Source organism: Passer domesticus, chromosome 6 (genome assembly GCF_036417665.1).
Source record: "Passer domesticus isolate bPasDom1 chromosome 6, bPasDom1.hap1, whole genome shotgun sequence".
Lineage (NCBI taxonomy): Eukaryota > Metazoa > Chordata > Aves > Passeriformes > Passeridae > Passer > Passer domesticus.
Window position 1 is genome coordinate 36,282,034 of NC_087479.1, and position 15,677 is coordinate 36,297,710.

The window sequence follows — 15,677 nt, forward strand, 5'->3', positions numbered from 1 at the left end:
ACATAAAAAAATTAAGGTCTCAATTCTTCAGTCTACTAAGTGCAGAACAACTGTAAAATTTTTACCTAAAGAGATAAAAAAAACCAATATTCTCCTCCGTGGGGAAATTATTTGCCAAAGTGTAGCTGGTTTATATAGCTAGTCTTTTTACAGTAATCTCTGCTTCAGCTCCTGGAATAAGAGAAAGAAGAAAGATTGTGGGGAGCAAAGCAAACATACACGTGGCAGACTTATCTTGTGTGATTTTTCAGTGCAGTAAGTTTAGGTTTGTGACAGACATTAATAGGTTGTTACCCTCTTCAGCCCACCAGACTTGTTGTCTGCTCATAAATCAGCTTTGGAACGACTGTAGTCTTTAGCTCATGCATCACATTGGCTGAGTACTCCAGACTGAAAACTGAGTAGTTCAGGAGATGTTTTGTGTATCAAATACTGCTGTCTTAGAGATAGTGTTGCTTTTTATAGCACATGCAGTAGAAGATAAATTTTCCTTTGTCACATGTCTATTAGAATTCACAATAGCAAAATTTAATTGTATTGTTAGTTGTTAACTTACCTTGTTACTCAGCTTCTGCTGGAACTAGGTAGCATAGGATCAGATAGCTGCAGTTTTTGGAAATCACAATATTTGTTTAGGTATGTCTGAGGCCAAGGAATGTGTCATACCAACAACTAGCAGGAGATGGGTTGATGAAAAGTTCTAAGTGCATATACTCAGTTATTAGTGTCTGATGTGGATTTTAAGATAGATGAAAGTGTGGGTTTGAAGAGCTTATATGCAGTGAAAACCAGTGGAGAACTGTAATATATTGTAATGGCAATTGTATTTCAACTGCCTGTTCTTTCCTTACTCAACTGATCCCTGAGATTTTCATTTGTTTTAAACTGGTGCTAACATGTGCTAGGTATTACATTAGACTGCAAAGTCCATATGATGAAAGGGGGGAGGATTGGAATATGAATTGTTGAAGCTATGAGAAAGGGTTTCAAAGAATTGAAACTGTGTGTAGTTCCAATCATGGAAATAGATTTCTGGTGGAATTTGAACTAAGAAATTAGCTTTTTTTCGAGGGAAAAGATAAAAAAGGAGAATTCTGACTTTAAGAAAGGAAAATAGGGGTAACATAGGTCTACCCATCCCCTATGGCTTTTGAGCCCTACTCTAAAGGCAACACTGGCTTCTCAGTGCAAAACCTAGACACTTGGGAATACTCAGTCATGGCCTGATTGACTGGGAGAACCATGGTATGTCTCAGATATAATGTATTGATTTTTTTTTCATGTTGATTTTCTAGATTCTGTGACTGCAGTAATAAGTTAACTTTTTTGCTCTGTGTAACCTTCCCAATGTTGCCTCAACCAATAAACACAGAGCATTTATCTAGAGACACTGAATTGAGCTAAGGAGAGTGATTTGCCTCCTCCACATCCACTCTAAAAAAGCAACATTCATAGGTTTGTAAGCATAGTGTCTCTCGAAAGTCTGAAAGTTGTGTGCTTAGTAGAAATAGCTGATTTCCTGCATGTAGATTATCTGAGACATTGCCAGATGTTTTCAGGGCAGCAACACCTCCAAAAAACACTGATGTTACATTAAGGAAGTACCTTTATAATTAGAAAAATTCATTGTAGTCTTTGGATCTGCTTGATTCATCTGCATGTATCTTCAAAATATTTTTTAACTTCAATTTGAAGGATTTAGTATTTTTCTTTGGCTACATGAGATGTGAGATGCATGAAAAGTTCTGAAACAGTTTCAGAAGTTATGCAAATGCTCAGAAGTTTATAAGTTCTGTTCTGAATTAGGCAAACTTGATTTGACCTACAGAGCATCACTTATGTCAAGAGAGACATGGTAGAATTATTTTATTATTGTTGTGTGCCATTGTAATACTGCTATTGAATAGTGACTAGCTGCATTACTAAAAGGTGTTTTATTGCATCTTGAAATATAACAGAGTGACATATGCTTTTACTTCCAATTATAGAAACTATACTTTAAGGCAAGAGATAATGAAAGGCTTTAGATGTCCTTGCTGGAATAAAGAATTCAGAATTTACTTCATGATAAGCTCATAGATAGAAACAATATTCATGCTTTATTTTTTTTCCTTTTTCTTTCATTCCCATCCAGGTGATTCTCAGATAATTGAAATCATGTTAGGGCAGATAAGGATGACTGTGACTTTAACATTCAAAAGCATTTGAATTGGTACACAATGAATTTCCTCATAAGGACATTTCTTCCCCAGGACAGAAGTGGAATAGGTCAGATTTTTAGTTTTTGTAAACTGAATGGGATAATTTAGTTATAATATGACATTTCTTAGTATTTTTCTCTTTGTCCAGCAACCAAAGCATTTCTGTCTTAGCTGTTAAGTAGAAATTGAAGTTGTGATGCTAGAAATGAAAGTGGCATTTCATCCTGGGTTTCATATTTTCCATTATGCTCAGAAGAACAGAAATATTTAACTAAGTAAAACTGAATATAGTCCTTCCTTTTTAACACTCATGCCAGAGGCAAAAGACAGCAAACATTTGGTTTCATCTTCTGAAACTATATCCTCTTGAGATTTGTGGAATTTGTATTTGCAACTGTTTTAAAGTTAAGCTCTCAGTGCCCTCCTGAGAAAATACTATTCATTAAACTACATAGTTTTTGAAATTTATATGTATTTTCATTGTCTTGGCAGTGATGCTGTATTACTCTTAGTTGGATGATTTACCAACCTGCAGAACTACTAAAGAGATTTAAGTGCTTTAAAAAAAAAAATGTTTCTCCTAACATTTATCAGTTTTAAAGCATTTTGAGCTATTCTTTTTCTAATTGCATGGTCCTGTGAAATTTCTGCAACTACAGTGTAATGTTTCATTTCAGGGTAATGTTCAGTGTGGAATATGATATAAAATTAAAGATAAGGCAGACAGACAGTTGAGTCTGTCCTGTCTGAACATGAAATGTGTTCTGAGCACCACTTAAACTGTATAATGATGTGTAAAGTCTAAGATCTGTGGAATATCATTTGAGTTCCTCTTCATGTTAAGAACACCCTAGAAAATATTCTCTGCCTTAACTAACACTGGTTCAGCTCTCGTACTACTCTAGCAGATATTGATTATATGGGCTGTTGAATAATTTTTTAAAGATGTTGTTGCATAATTCTGCTGGATTCAATAATTAGATTTATTGACAATAATGGCAGTTCCTGATTTATTTAAATGATACCTCTGTATAGCATCTGTTGGTGGATAAGAAAAAATTATACCTGTATATTTAGGTAGAGAGAGGTGAAAGTGTTTTCTCTTAATAAGGTATCAATTATGTATTGTGATTATCTTTGTGTGTATATCAAACCAGACCTTTTAATGTATTGTGCAAATTTTAAAAAAAAATCTTCAAAATTGTCATGAGTCTTGGGAAAGCAGACAGATCACCAATACCTCTCTAAGTACAAGTCAGATGTGAGGTAGATAATTCAAGCTTCTTATGGTCATTGTTACAGGAAACAAAAACAACCCTTTACTGGGAAGATAAGACTGCATAAAAGAAAGCAAATGGAATAGTCCTGGCAGTTTTGTCTATATATAATGATTAGTTAAGCGCGTAGCCTGGATTGGATATCTCTCTCAGGCAAAGTAATAATATCACAGTTTGATTTTTTAAAAACTAAATATCTACTAATTATGACTGTCATTAATTATATAATTCCTTCTGTAATGCTTTTATTTGAATAAAAGGATGGGAAAATATATTTTCTGATTATAATACATCAATTGACTTATGATCACAAGATATCTAGAGTATCAGGGAAGAAATGCTGGTTTTCAGAAACTGGAAGAGAAAGAAATATTTTAAATTGGTGTCTCTAGTGCAGCCTTTGGTTTTTATTGGTCAGCCAGTTAGTGCCCACTTGAATTTCCACTGAGAACTTGTAGCAGAACAGTAAACTGAAATAAAATCTCAAAAGAGATATGTTGTGGCTCTGTACTCACTTTGTAGATGCCAAGTTCAGTAGTCAGTGGGTTTCCTTCTGACAATGAGTCTCTTTCCTGTTCTCTGACAGCCACGAGCTGTTGCTGGCTTTCGAGGAACGGTACGATACGCATCAATCAACGCTCATAGAAACAGAGTGAGTATCACAGTCTGCATCAAAACCATCTCATGCAGCTGGAAGCAGTCAGCAACACAGTTACTATTCATTTCCTTTTTTGTATTCTTATCTATGCATTTGTTATCTAGAAATTAGCAGCTATAAATTTTGTGAAAGGATAATGTAATTTACAGTAGTTGAGGATAAAAAAGTTATTGTACAAATAATAGTGATTCTAATACTTACCTTTAGTGTTCAATTACTTGCAAGTTAATAAGTTAAAAAGTGAAGCTACCGAGTTTTATGAGGTACATAAGGCTCAGTATGTTTTCTTAACATCATACTCTAAAGAAGTGTGTTATTTTAACACACTTCAACTTTAATTTTATTTCTCTATGTCTTCTGTGGAAGTTTTACTTGTATGTTTCTCCTTAAAATAGACACTTGATTTAATTAACTTGTTTTGCAGCATAGGTTGTATTAAATTTTATATAATAATTTAAGTTTTGAGCAGTAAAGAACTTATCTTCCCATTTGTTTAGGTATTTGTAATATGCTTTAAAATCATACTTCCTTTAACAGGAAATGGGTCGGCATGATGACCTCTGGTCTCTCTTCTACATGTTGGTGGAATTTGTGGTTGGGCAGCTGCCTTGGAGAAAAATAAAAGATAAGGTAAAGCTAGAGGTGAAACAGAGCATAAGGGAGGTTTACTTCTAGATTCCAGGGAAATGCTGTGATAAAGATTCCCCTTAGAATCATTAATTAATTTTAACATTACATTTTCCAGTGTTTTCTAGTATTAGTTCTTGTGACTAGTGTCATGGTATAAAAAGCAATCAAATTTTACTGTGTTCTAGGAAAAAAGGAGGTTATACTTTTAGACTGAAATTATTGTAAAGGGCAGAAGTGTATATTTGCCACTTACTTCATTATTCCTTTTATCACTTGAGTACTTTATTTCAGCTATCACACGCTTTTGATTATTTGTGAAATAGGTATTTCTTGTTTGCTGGTGACCAAAAGTGGATTGGGCAATATGCAGTAGTGCCTTTAGTCATATGTCATAGGTGAAGTATGCAAAGAAAATATCTAATCAGCCTGGTATTACTTCTTGCAACTTCCTTTGAAATCATACTGAAACCAGGTTGCTCTCTGATGTGGTTTATGTATTGGTAGATAACAGTGTGCTGTATAGCATCTCCTTTTTGGTTTGGATTTATGCATCTTACATGACTGAATATACATCAAAAAGTGACTGAACTTGATGTGATGCAACAAGACATTCAAATCTTTAAAACATACTATTAGAAAGGGTTGGAGCATTTAGTGACAGCTCTTCGTATCAGTCAGCATTCAAACAGACAACACAAACAACACAAGCACAGTAGAAAACTAAATGGCTTTTCGTATTGAATTTGAAGTTTGTACGTTATTTTGCTAGTGTACTGAGGCCAAAACCAGAGTCTCCTATCTTGCTCTCTGGTGTAGAATGGCCTTTTTCAGTGCCATTCAGGGTAATGTAGTGCCCCATCTCTCTGGCTAGCAGTGTATTGAATGGCTGTAGCAGAGAACCTGAGTGTGTTGTAACAGAGAAGGAAGATGTGCCAATGTTTGTTGTGTTACTTACTCCTAGGAGCAAGTGGGCTCCATTAAAGAAAGGTATGAACACAGACTTATGTTGAAACATCTTCCTCAAGAATTCAACGTCTTTCTGGATCACATTTCTAATTTGGATTACTTCACAAAGCCTGATTACCAGGTAAACACTTGTACTATTTTGTCTTTCTGTCTTATAAAGAAGGGAATTTTATGCTGTTTCATCTCCAATTTACTTTGATTTCATTGTGTAATCTTAATAGTTATTATGGTTTGTGCCACCACAAAGTTAATTTTATGACCATTTAGTGCCACGGAAACTCTATGGTTCAAACATGTTATTTTTTTCGTTTGGGAAGTGTAAGGCTGTTAAATTTCTAAAAATAATTGACACCTGTTTTTCAGTCAATATTCTGTTAGTATTGGGAGTTATCCTACTATCACAGCCTCTAGTACGTGCTCCGTAAGTTAATTGATCAGATTGTTCTCTCAGGGATTGTCATTCTGGCGGTTTTCCAGTCTGGAACTCAGCACCTACAGCTAGAGCACAACATACATTCATGCTGTGTTTTCAAAACTGAAGTATTGTGTACAGAGATCACAGAAGACCAGTCATTTTTCTTTGTTTAAGAGAAACAAAGAGTTCTTTCTTTGTTGAAGAGAGTATTGCCTGCTGAAATGGACAGCCTCTGCCCAGTGGTAAGGTGGTATGTGCTGAGAGGATACACTGTAGAATGTGTCTTAACTCACTCAGTGTTGACCTAGGATTAAACAATAAATAAATGCAGAACTTTTTCCCAGTTTGTGAAGCAGCAGAGGAGTGCTCAGAAAAAGCAGGGAGGGAGAGACTTGAGAGTTTTTTCTGCCTCGCACACTGTGAGAGGTTGCACTGATCAAACTGCACACCTTGATAAGCTGTCCCTGTGTGCCTTCCTCTGGCTCCCAGAAACATGCATTCCTGCTTCCCACTTGCAGGACCTGTCTGCCTCTGTGCCTTTGTTCAACTCCCCAAATCAGTGAAATCAGAAGGAATGAGTTTCTGTTGTTGTTCCAAGTGTAATTCGTTTAACTGAATAAATAAATCTGACTAATTCTGGAATTGTAACTTTGATAAGAGCAACTCTACTTTGCTTGGTAAGATTAACAAAGAAATCAAGATATATAAGAATTGAAATAAGAGCTGAAAATCTCAAGGAATAACTGATTTCCTGTTGTAAGTGGACTTCTATAAATATACTGGTATATGATTCTGCATATTTGTAAAACAAATCAATTTTTGTGAAAAAAAATTGAATATTAAAGTTGTTACAAATACAAAAAATGTTCAGTATTCTTGAAAAATAAATACTTTGATTTCTTTTTTCCTCTTCTCCATTGCAAATTTCCATGAAATTTGTCCTATAGTTTACAATTAAGTGAGGAGAAAGTTTTCAATGTTTTATGTGCCTGGTTATAAAGATGTATCAGATTTTTTTTCGTATGGTGAAAAGTACTCTTGCAAAAATTTTGATGTTCCATAGAGAAACCTTGATTATAGACTGCTAAATACATTTTACATTACAGAATTGAATGATAAAGCATATAGACATTCATATTTTTGCAAATCCTTTTCTGTGGTCTGTTGCTATCTAACACAGCACATGCACTTAACACAATACCAGGACAGAGTTTTTCCATGATAGAGAAAGCTCAGTAATTTACAGTCCTGTGGCTATTCATGGAACATTTGCAGTTGTGTAGCTGCAGCCTGAGCCTTACAACAGAGTCTTACTCATGTGCTTTAGACCAGAGCAAGGTGGTTTTATTTAGAGCAGTGAGAATGCACTTTTAAACTCTGGTCTCTCTTAACCTGTGTTTGCAGTGGTGCTATTCCTACCTACTATATTCTTCGTATTTATGGGTGGGCACTGAGCACAAATGTATGTATATCCCTGCTTTGAAGAGTTTGTAGTCTAAAAAGTTCATCACCTAGGCCAAGAAGCCATGTTTGATTTGGCAATATCAGATGTTTATTTTTTTCGGGTATTTGTGCATACATTGCCTCAGCCTCCTGCTATCAATAAGCATTTGAGTTTGTATTTGGCTTATAGCAGAAGTTGTTGAAAAGATTGAAAAGAGAATGACTTTAAAAATTACTTCAGAGACACTGCTTAATGTTTGGAGGAGGAGAAGAATTAAACACATTATATAAAGGACAGAGTGAACTATGGCTTTATGCTCTTCAGTAGGATTACAGAAATGACTGGGATAGGTGGCACACAGAAGGTTCTTGAGAGTAAAAATTACTTGGGTGAGACCACTCTATACAAGAGAAATGATCCAAACTTTCCATCTATTTTAAGTTGCCAAAGGAGAGTGAGGAAAAATTTTCAGAATCCTGGATTGGAAAAAAACCCAGATTTTTAGTCTCTAGGGGAAAAAAAAAACTTTAGAAATGTTAGAGAATGTTATGGACACAGCCTTCCCATCAGTGACTAGAATGAGATAAAGTTTATTTCACAGAGGGAGGAAAGTGATGCCATTTTTTTCTCTGTCATGAACACGAATTTTCTAAAGGCTTTTTCATAAAATGGGAATTGAACACTTAGACGTTTATATAGTATAAATGTCAGCATTATGTGAAGTAAATGATATGTGGTTCTTAATACAGAAAGGTATGAATTAGCAGATCAGTGTTCTTTCCTACACCTCATTAATTTCCTTGGTTTCATGGTGTTACCAAATGTATTATTTTCTCTTCATCTGCTAGAGAGCCACGGTATGGTATTCTGCAGCAATGTAGTTATGCTTCTCTGTGTGTATTTCTGTCTTTTTGTAAAAGTCTATGGTGTATCTTTGCCTCATAAAAACCTCTTAAAAACTTAGATGTGGGTGGATTTTTTTCTATTTTAATAAAATGGAATTTTGTATATCTTGGCCTCAAAATTATGAAAAATGAGAAGTGTTTCATATAAAAACCCCTTTTTAATGTTGTTTTCAGTATTAGAGGATGTTATTTCTTAATAATTTGGTGTCTTAGAAAAAAAAATGGAGCCTATTAACTTTTTTCTTTATTTTCAGCTTCTTATGTCTGTGTTTGACAACAGCATGAAAACGTTTGGGGTTATTGAAAGCGACCCTTTTGACTGGGAGAAGAGTGGAACTGATGGCTCTCTGACAACAACAACAACTTCAACCACTCCTCAGCTGCACACTCGTCTTACGCCGGCTGCAATTGGGTATGCACGGTGTAGCCTCTTCAGTGGCAGCCACAGAGGGGCTTCCTACCAAAGGGAAATTATCTCCATAATTTAGGTTTTTTCTGCAGGAGTTTGAATGCATAGAGGAAGGGAGGTTTGGGAGCATTTGAAGTATTTCCCTTTTAGACTTTCAGTTTATACTATCCTGAAAGATCAGCACTGCAGTCCTAAAATTACAGCAATAAAAATAATACTCCAGGAAATTGCATGTAAATTTGCTCATCCATCCTTTGCTAAATCGTATTTTGTGAAACTAAATAATGTGTCCTGAGTTTAAGTGCCTGGAAATATAAGTGCCTGGAAACAAACCCATTGTTTTCTGTAATCTTGAAATAAAATTCTAGCTGCAATTTCCTTTATGAGTTTGAAAAATGACTGGATCTTTATAAGAAATTTGGAAGTAGATTTTGGTTATGTTTGAAATAATATTTATTATGTTGTATGAGACATTCTGTAATGAAGTAAATTGGACAAGATGGTGTGTTCAATAGTACCCATACTCATCTCAGGGGACTGAAGACTATAGGAGGTGTTTATGGATGAATGTAAGAAGTGTTTATGGGTGCCATTAATTTTTTTGAATAGAATAATACATAGAGAAGAATCAGGAGAGAAGTTGAGCCTGGACATGAACTCTAGCAAATTTTCTCAGAAGTGGCTTCAAAAACATTCAAAAAAACAGCTTTATGTGATAGTTTGGGGGTTTTTTATTTACATATTTTGTTATGTACCTAAATTAAATAAATTGTGAAAGCCAGGAGGTTGGAGGTGTTATATTAAATAATTTCCAAGATTTATTTTACTGCAGAAATGTGCGCTTTTTTGTAAGTTTTGTTTGTTTCTTTCTTTTAAAATAGAAAATAATTTCTGTAAACACATGAGAGTATAAAAATTTTTATTTTTCTGATTTTTTTTAAACTACTTTTGTAGAATTGCCAATGCCACTCCTATCCCAGGAGATTTGCTGCGGGAAAATACAGATGAAGTATTCCCTGATGAACAGCTCAGTGATGGAGAGAATGTTATTCCTGTTGGTGTATCACCAGAGAAACTACCTGGATCCCCTGGACATCAGCGTCCTCAGGAAAAAGATGTTTGGGAAGAAATGGATGCAAACAGAAACAAAATAAAACTGGGGATCTCTAAGGTACTTTCAAATCTGCATTGTGAAGATGATCTTTGAACAGCTTTGTGTTCTTGTAGTGCACGTAAGATATAATTAATAAGGCAGTTGTACTGATACTGATTAACCAGAATGATCTAAGAAAATGATTTATAGTAGAGATAACATATTTTATATGATGAAAAGAACAGACAGGCTTTTGGGCCTTGTGTCACTTATCAGGTCTTTATGATTAATAGCTTGCTGATAATTTGAGACTCTGTAGTTTACTCATATTCATTTTCTTCAGACATGATCTTCATTGTTGCTCACTGAGTGAAATCAAAGCAAATTTCCTGCATCTTGCATGTGTAGAAGCTAGATACTAAATGTGCAAAAGAAGATTTTAATGTTCTCCAGTTGGCAAATTATCAGTGTGATTGGCAGTATCCATTTAATTCACTTGGTGGTTTTGTCTCCATAAGATATGATACCTTTGTGCCGATTCAGAGGTTCATTGCCTGGTCTTTAGAATAGAATACTGCTTTATTTTCAAAAGTGGTTTCTGAGAATTGCTTCCTGTCTTCCTTACTCACAATCACAGTATTTTATGCTTGGACAGATGTTGCCAGTTTCTTGATATAAAAGTGTTCTTAACATGGAAACAGATCTGGTATTAAAATATTGTTTATCTAGGAGGGCTGTCTAGTTTTGAAGCTGTTACTCCTTATTTGCTAGGAAAACAAATCTATTGTGGGAAAGACCAAGGCATGGTGCCTATTTTCAAATGTGCTTATTTGTTTGTTTGTTTTTACCAAAGAGAGAGAAAGGAGATTGTTCCAGTTCAAACAAAGGCACTTTCTGTTACACCTGTAGAAACCAAGGATGGTCATAATTTCCTAGCTCTAAATCATATTCAGTTATTATTCTAAATCATGTTCAGTCATTATTAAGATACAATGCAGTTGGGTTAAAACATAGTTTAAAGTCACAGAAGTATTTAGTAGGTTTAGTGTATAACAGTGTTATATGTTCCAGAGAATAAAAAAGAGAGCCTGGAAGCTAACTTCTCTTTAATAAGAGCACTTGACTGTAAAGCAGACCAAAGATGCTACCAAAGGCTAGGTTTCTTGATGCCGGCAGTTATATACAGACACGAACGGAACGAGACTACACCTGAACAGCGTCGTGAGCTGTTTATTTAAGAAGCATCAGTCTCATTACATGGCTATGGCAATGGATTGATGCGAGCAGCTCGCTATCCAGACAGAAGGCCCAGGAAACTTAATGTTGCAACATATTATAAGACAGTTTCAGACCTAGTTTCAGCCAATTACATAGAGCAAAAGCATATTGACAGTCGCTCTATCCAACCACATGAAGCACACGTAGCTTTGATTAAAACAATAGCACCTTTTTCTCTCATACAATAGTTTGTTTATAAAAGACAAAGCACAGAGCCCTATTAATATTTAACCTTTTAAATATTTACTAAAATATACCTTTTTGCAACTTAGAAAGCCAAACTACATAGCTTTATTGTTCTATTTCTTTGTCTTCACTACTGCTGATATCTCTTTTCTGTTGCTTAAGCATTTTACTATCCTTACTGTCTCTGCGGCCTTTCTTTTTCCCAGCTTTCCTAAAATCCTCTAATCCCATGGATTCCCACATTTCTGACTATTATTAAAGAAATTTCAGAAATGGGTGTGAAGTGTCAGAGTAAATGTAACTGTATTACTGTGTCTTTGATACTCCTGTTCTCAGACTTACCCAGAACGGATATATTGCCCGTATTTTGTCTGCTGTAGGTGTGTGCTGAAGAGCATATCTAAACTACCTTAACTATGGCATGAACTTAAAGACCATTCCAAACACAAATTGGCTTTTCACATTCTAAAAACTTGGAGGGCCTTTACCATGTAGTACCTTGTCTTCCTCTTGTTGTGCCACTCCTAGTGAGTTACATTTTTACTTTACATTTTGCACAGGCTGCCACAGAGGAAGAAAACAGCCACGGACCAGGGAATGGAATGCTTAATGCCCCAAGCCTCGGTTCTCCAATTCGAGTTCGCTCAGAGACCACCCAGTTAGACAGAGATGTTCCACTGGTGCGGAAGTTACGCTCCATTCACAGCTTTGAACTGGAGAAGCGTATGACCTTGGAGTCTAAGCCCGACACTGATAAGTTTCTTGAGACCTGGTAAAGAAATTATGTTGTCATTTTGCTAGGATCTTTTAAGGATATGTGATTAGGATACTGTTATCTATGCTGTGTGACGAGCAGGAATAGAGCTGTTGAGTATGCTTATGTAAGTTACAGCAAAGTATTTTTCATAATATTGCTACATAAATGGATTCCACTACTTGGCAGCTACTTTAGGAAATGATTACTGCTTGAATACAGTTGAAGTTGGACTTCCACACCTAGGGAATTTTGTATTTCAAGACTTAGTAGTTGTAAACCTGGTATTTATTAACTTTTTCTTCAGTGGCATACTCTTGATAGTCAGTACAAGTCATCCTGAATAAGAAGGTTCACATCAGGTGCTCAATAGAAGTAGCATGAGATTAGGCTATATGACATGAGAAGGGAAGTTTACAGAAATTGGAGTGAAAAGGTTAGAAATCTACCTGCATGCAGCAGACTTAGTTATGCCCAAAGATGTTGCACCAACATAAAAAAATCTTGGTGGAAGACAGAAAACTTAAAATGGAATTTGAAGGTAGAGAAGAGACAGAAGTATGGAAATGGATTTAGTTTGCCTGTGTCTAGAAAGAATAAGGGGAGAGGGACACAGTGAAATCTGACTGAAAGGCAGAGGCTGAGTGGGGACAGTAGAAGAGAGCTGGGGTGATGACAGTGGCAAAATCCTTCTGAATACTTCATGGGGGAGCTAGGAATTTGAATTTGTTTGATGAAACAAATTATGCAAAGCATAAGTAAGGAATCGATCAAAGCAATATATAACATTCTTCTTGAAAGCATATAATAATTGCTGCAGGAGACATCTGTTTCTTCTGTTCCTCTTTGAGTATTTGCTTTGTAACAAATTACGTACAGTGGACATCTGTACTCACTACTGAGTTTTTTTCTCTCACAATTGTCCATTCTGGTAATTATATTTACAATACAATGTGATATACATTACAACTAAAATTAAAAATGTGTACATTTCTAAGACCATCCATCCATTTTTACTTGACACCATACTTATTTGTCTCAAATTGTGGATCTTTGAACCATTGTAGGCTGTCCTAGAATATGACAACAATTTTTTATATAAATCTAGTTTTCTTCTTCTGAAAACACTCAAATGTAACTTACATTATTTAATTAATTCTTAACTAATTCAGATATTAACTTCTTTTCTCTAAGTTTGGAGAAGAAGCAGAAAGACTTGAAAGTGGCAGAGACTCCTGTTGCTGCTGTTCCTCCTCTTTCTCAGAAAACATCTCTTCCTGCTCCTGTGACTGCCCGCACGGACCATGTTTGGCACTATGATGAAGAGTATCTTCCAGATGCTTCAAAGCCTGTGTCAGCTAATTCTCCTGACCATGCTGATGGTGTTATGAGCAATGGATTTGTAGCTGTTAACCTAAGCTCCTGCAGGCAGGAGGTTGATTCTAAGGAATGGGTGATAATAGATAAGGAACGGGACTTGCAGGACTTCAGGACAAATGAGGCTTTAGGGCACAAAATGACTGGAAGTCCCTCAGATGAAGAGCCAGAGGTATTACAAGTTCTAGAGGAGTCCCTTCCGGAAGAGCAGTCCAGAGAGGGCGGTTGGGCAGGAAAAAATGTCCATGCCAAGAACCAAACTTCAGGGGTGGAGTTTGTTCTCGACATGGAATGTCATCCTGCTGCATCTGAACAGCTTACAGATAGATTGGAGCTTCTGTCTGGGGCTGCAGGACAGCTTCTTGCGGCCACCCCTACAAGTCCTATGGAAGCTCAAGCAGAAGGAGCAATCACTCCGGTAAGAAAATCTCTTCTTCATTCAGAATCGTAAGAGGAAATGGTAAAGGTCGTCACTAAAATACAGCAGTGTAGCAGAAATTCCTAGTTTCAGCAGGTATGGGACTTGATTCTTGAAGACTGATCTTCCATATTCTGTTGCACAGCTGTTTACAGTCATGCATGGAAGTGCTAATTGTTCTGCAGGTGTGATCCACAAAACTGGCCACATTTAGCAAAGAATTATCTATCTATCTATCTGTCTATCTAAAGAAGTTCCTTGTGCAGTGATTCCTAATCAGTGAGACACACATGCGAACACATATTTATTATATTTACAGTACATAAACATAAAATTAAAATTGAATATGTAAAATACTGTGCTACAGTGTTCCAGGAAAAATCCTAAGTGGCTGAAATTAAAGAAACAGTTACTTGCTCTCACGTCTCACTGTGATTTCTGCAGTGTTTGCTTCTGAATTTCACTTTGTTTCTTCTGTTACTTCAGAAATTTTTAATAGTCCCTATACAAACAACTTGTTGCCTTTTATGAAGTGTTGATGTTTTTCACTTCTAAAATACTTTTGCAACTCCTACTTTACTACTATATTTTTTGCCAAAACAGATTGCTTTGCTTTTGTTGCATATCCTTTTTTTCTTTTTCTGAAGAATTCTCTGTTGCACAGTTTTTGAACATTCACTTTTTTCTCCTGTCACTGTTTCTAAACAGAGACTTCTTTGCCTTTACTTAAGGAATGAGGTTAAGTGATTGGGAATCACGTAATGGTTTTAATTCTCCCCCTTTTAAAGTAGATATTGTGGCATCTATGATCTAAAGGTCAGTTCTTTTAAGTTCCCTTGAGCCAAGAAACCTGGCTACATTTTTTCTTCTTGTATCACCACTTTTTGTGAAAGTTACTACCATCTCATTAGAAAAAGAAACTTGTCAGCAGCTAGTCATTTATTATCAGGTGTGGAATACCCTTTATAGTGAAAATGAGATAATGTAATTAACTGTAGCAGCACAGTAAAATTTCAACTATGCCTAGATTGGTATGGAAAAGGCAAAATCATATCTTTCATAAGGCATTATATTTGGACATCATACTTTAAATTATGTATTTTATAGAAGATTAGTTTTGTATAGTAGAAAATGCAGAACTGTGTTAAACAACAGATTGTTGAGATTTAGTTTAAAATATTAGTTGCATTAAAGAATTTTGCATGGCTGGAAACCGTTAAAGGTGAAAAATTATTTTAAATTTTTAAGTTGTTCATGTTTTGTATTTTAAGGTCAGTTTTAGTGAAACAAATAAGAAAGAGCAGCACTTTGTCCTGTAAAAAATACTAATTATCAAGTGTCTTAATTTCAAAAGCCATTAAAAACAGCTTGTAATTTTTTATGCAAATGCGCTATACAACCGTACGCTTTATGCAGATGTGACTCTTTTGGGGGAAATAGCTGTTCTACTTTAAACTTAAAGTAGAGGTGGTACAAATATTATGTACTACAGTGCAAAAAATGGACAATGTCTTTGTCTGAAAAGGAAGAAGCTTCAAGACATGGGAGCAGAAATGGTTGCAAATAAAGTTAATTATTATAAATTGCATTGGAAGAAATACTGGCTGAAGTAGAAACTCAAGTGAAATTATATTTTACTCTGGCTTTGCAGGGAGATAAGTAGCAT

The 15,677-nt window shown here is 35.5% G+C and overlaps 1 protein-coding gene across 9 annotated transcripts in view; it reads left to right on the forward strand.

The window, feature by feature from the left end:
* Positions 1-15,677, forward strand: part of TTBK2 (tau tubulin kinase 2) — an 83,468-nt gene that overhangs the window by 44,702 nt on the left and 23,089 nt on the right. For 7 of the 9 annotated variants that reach the window (XM_064424520.1, XM_064424519.1, XM_064424518.1 and 4 more), the window contains 7 exons: positions 4,065-4,130; positions 4,674-4,766; positions 5,728-5,853; positions 8,751-8,908; positions 9,860-10,076; positions 12,023-12,234; positions 13,411-14,011. In XM_064424520.1, the coding sequence (XP_064280590.1) occupies positions 4,065-4,130; positions 4,674-4,766; positions 5,728-5,853; positions 8,751-8,908; positions 9,860-10,076; positions 12,023-12,234; positions 13,411-14,011 (1,473 nt within the window). Of the gene's footprint in view, positions 1-2,179; positions 2,269-3,508; positions 3,637-4,064; positions 4,131-4,673; positions 4,767-5,727; positions 5,854-8,750; positions 8,909-9,859; positions 10,077-12,022; positions 12,235-13,410; positions 14,012-15,677 lie in introns of those variants that run through there. The other 2 variants (XM_064424525.1, XM_064424526.1) reach the window with 2 other exon arrangements.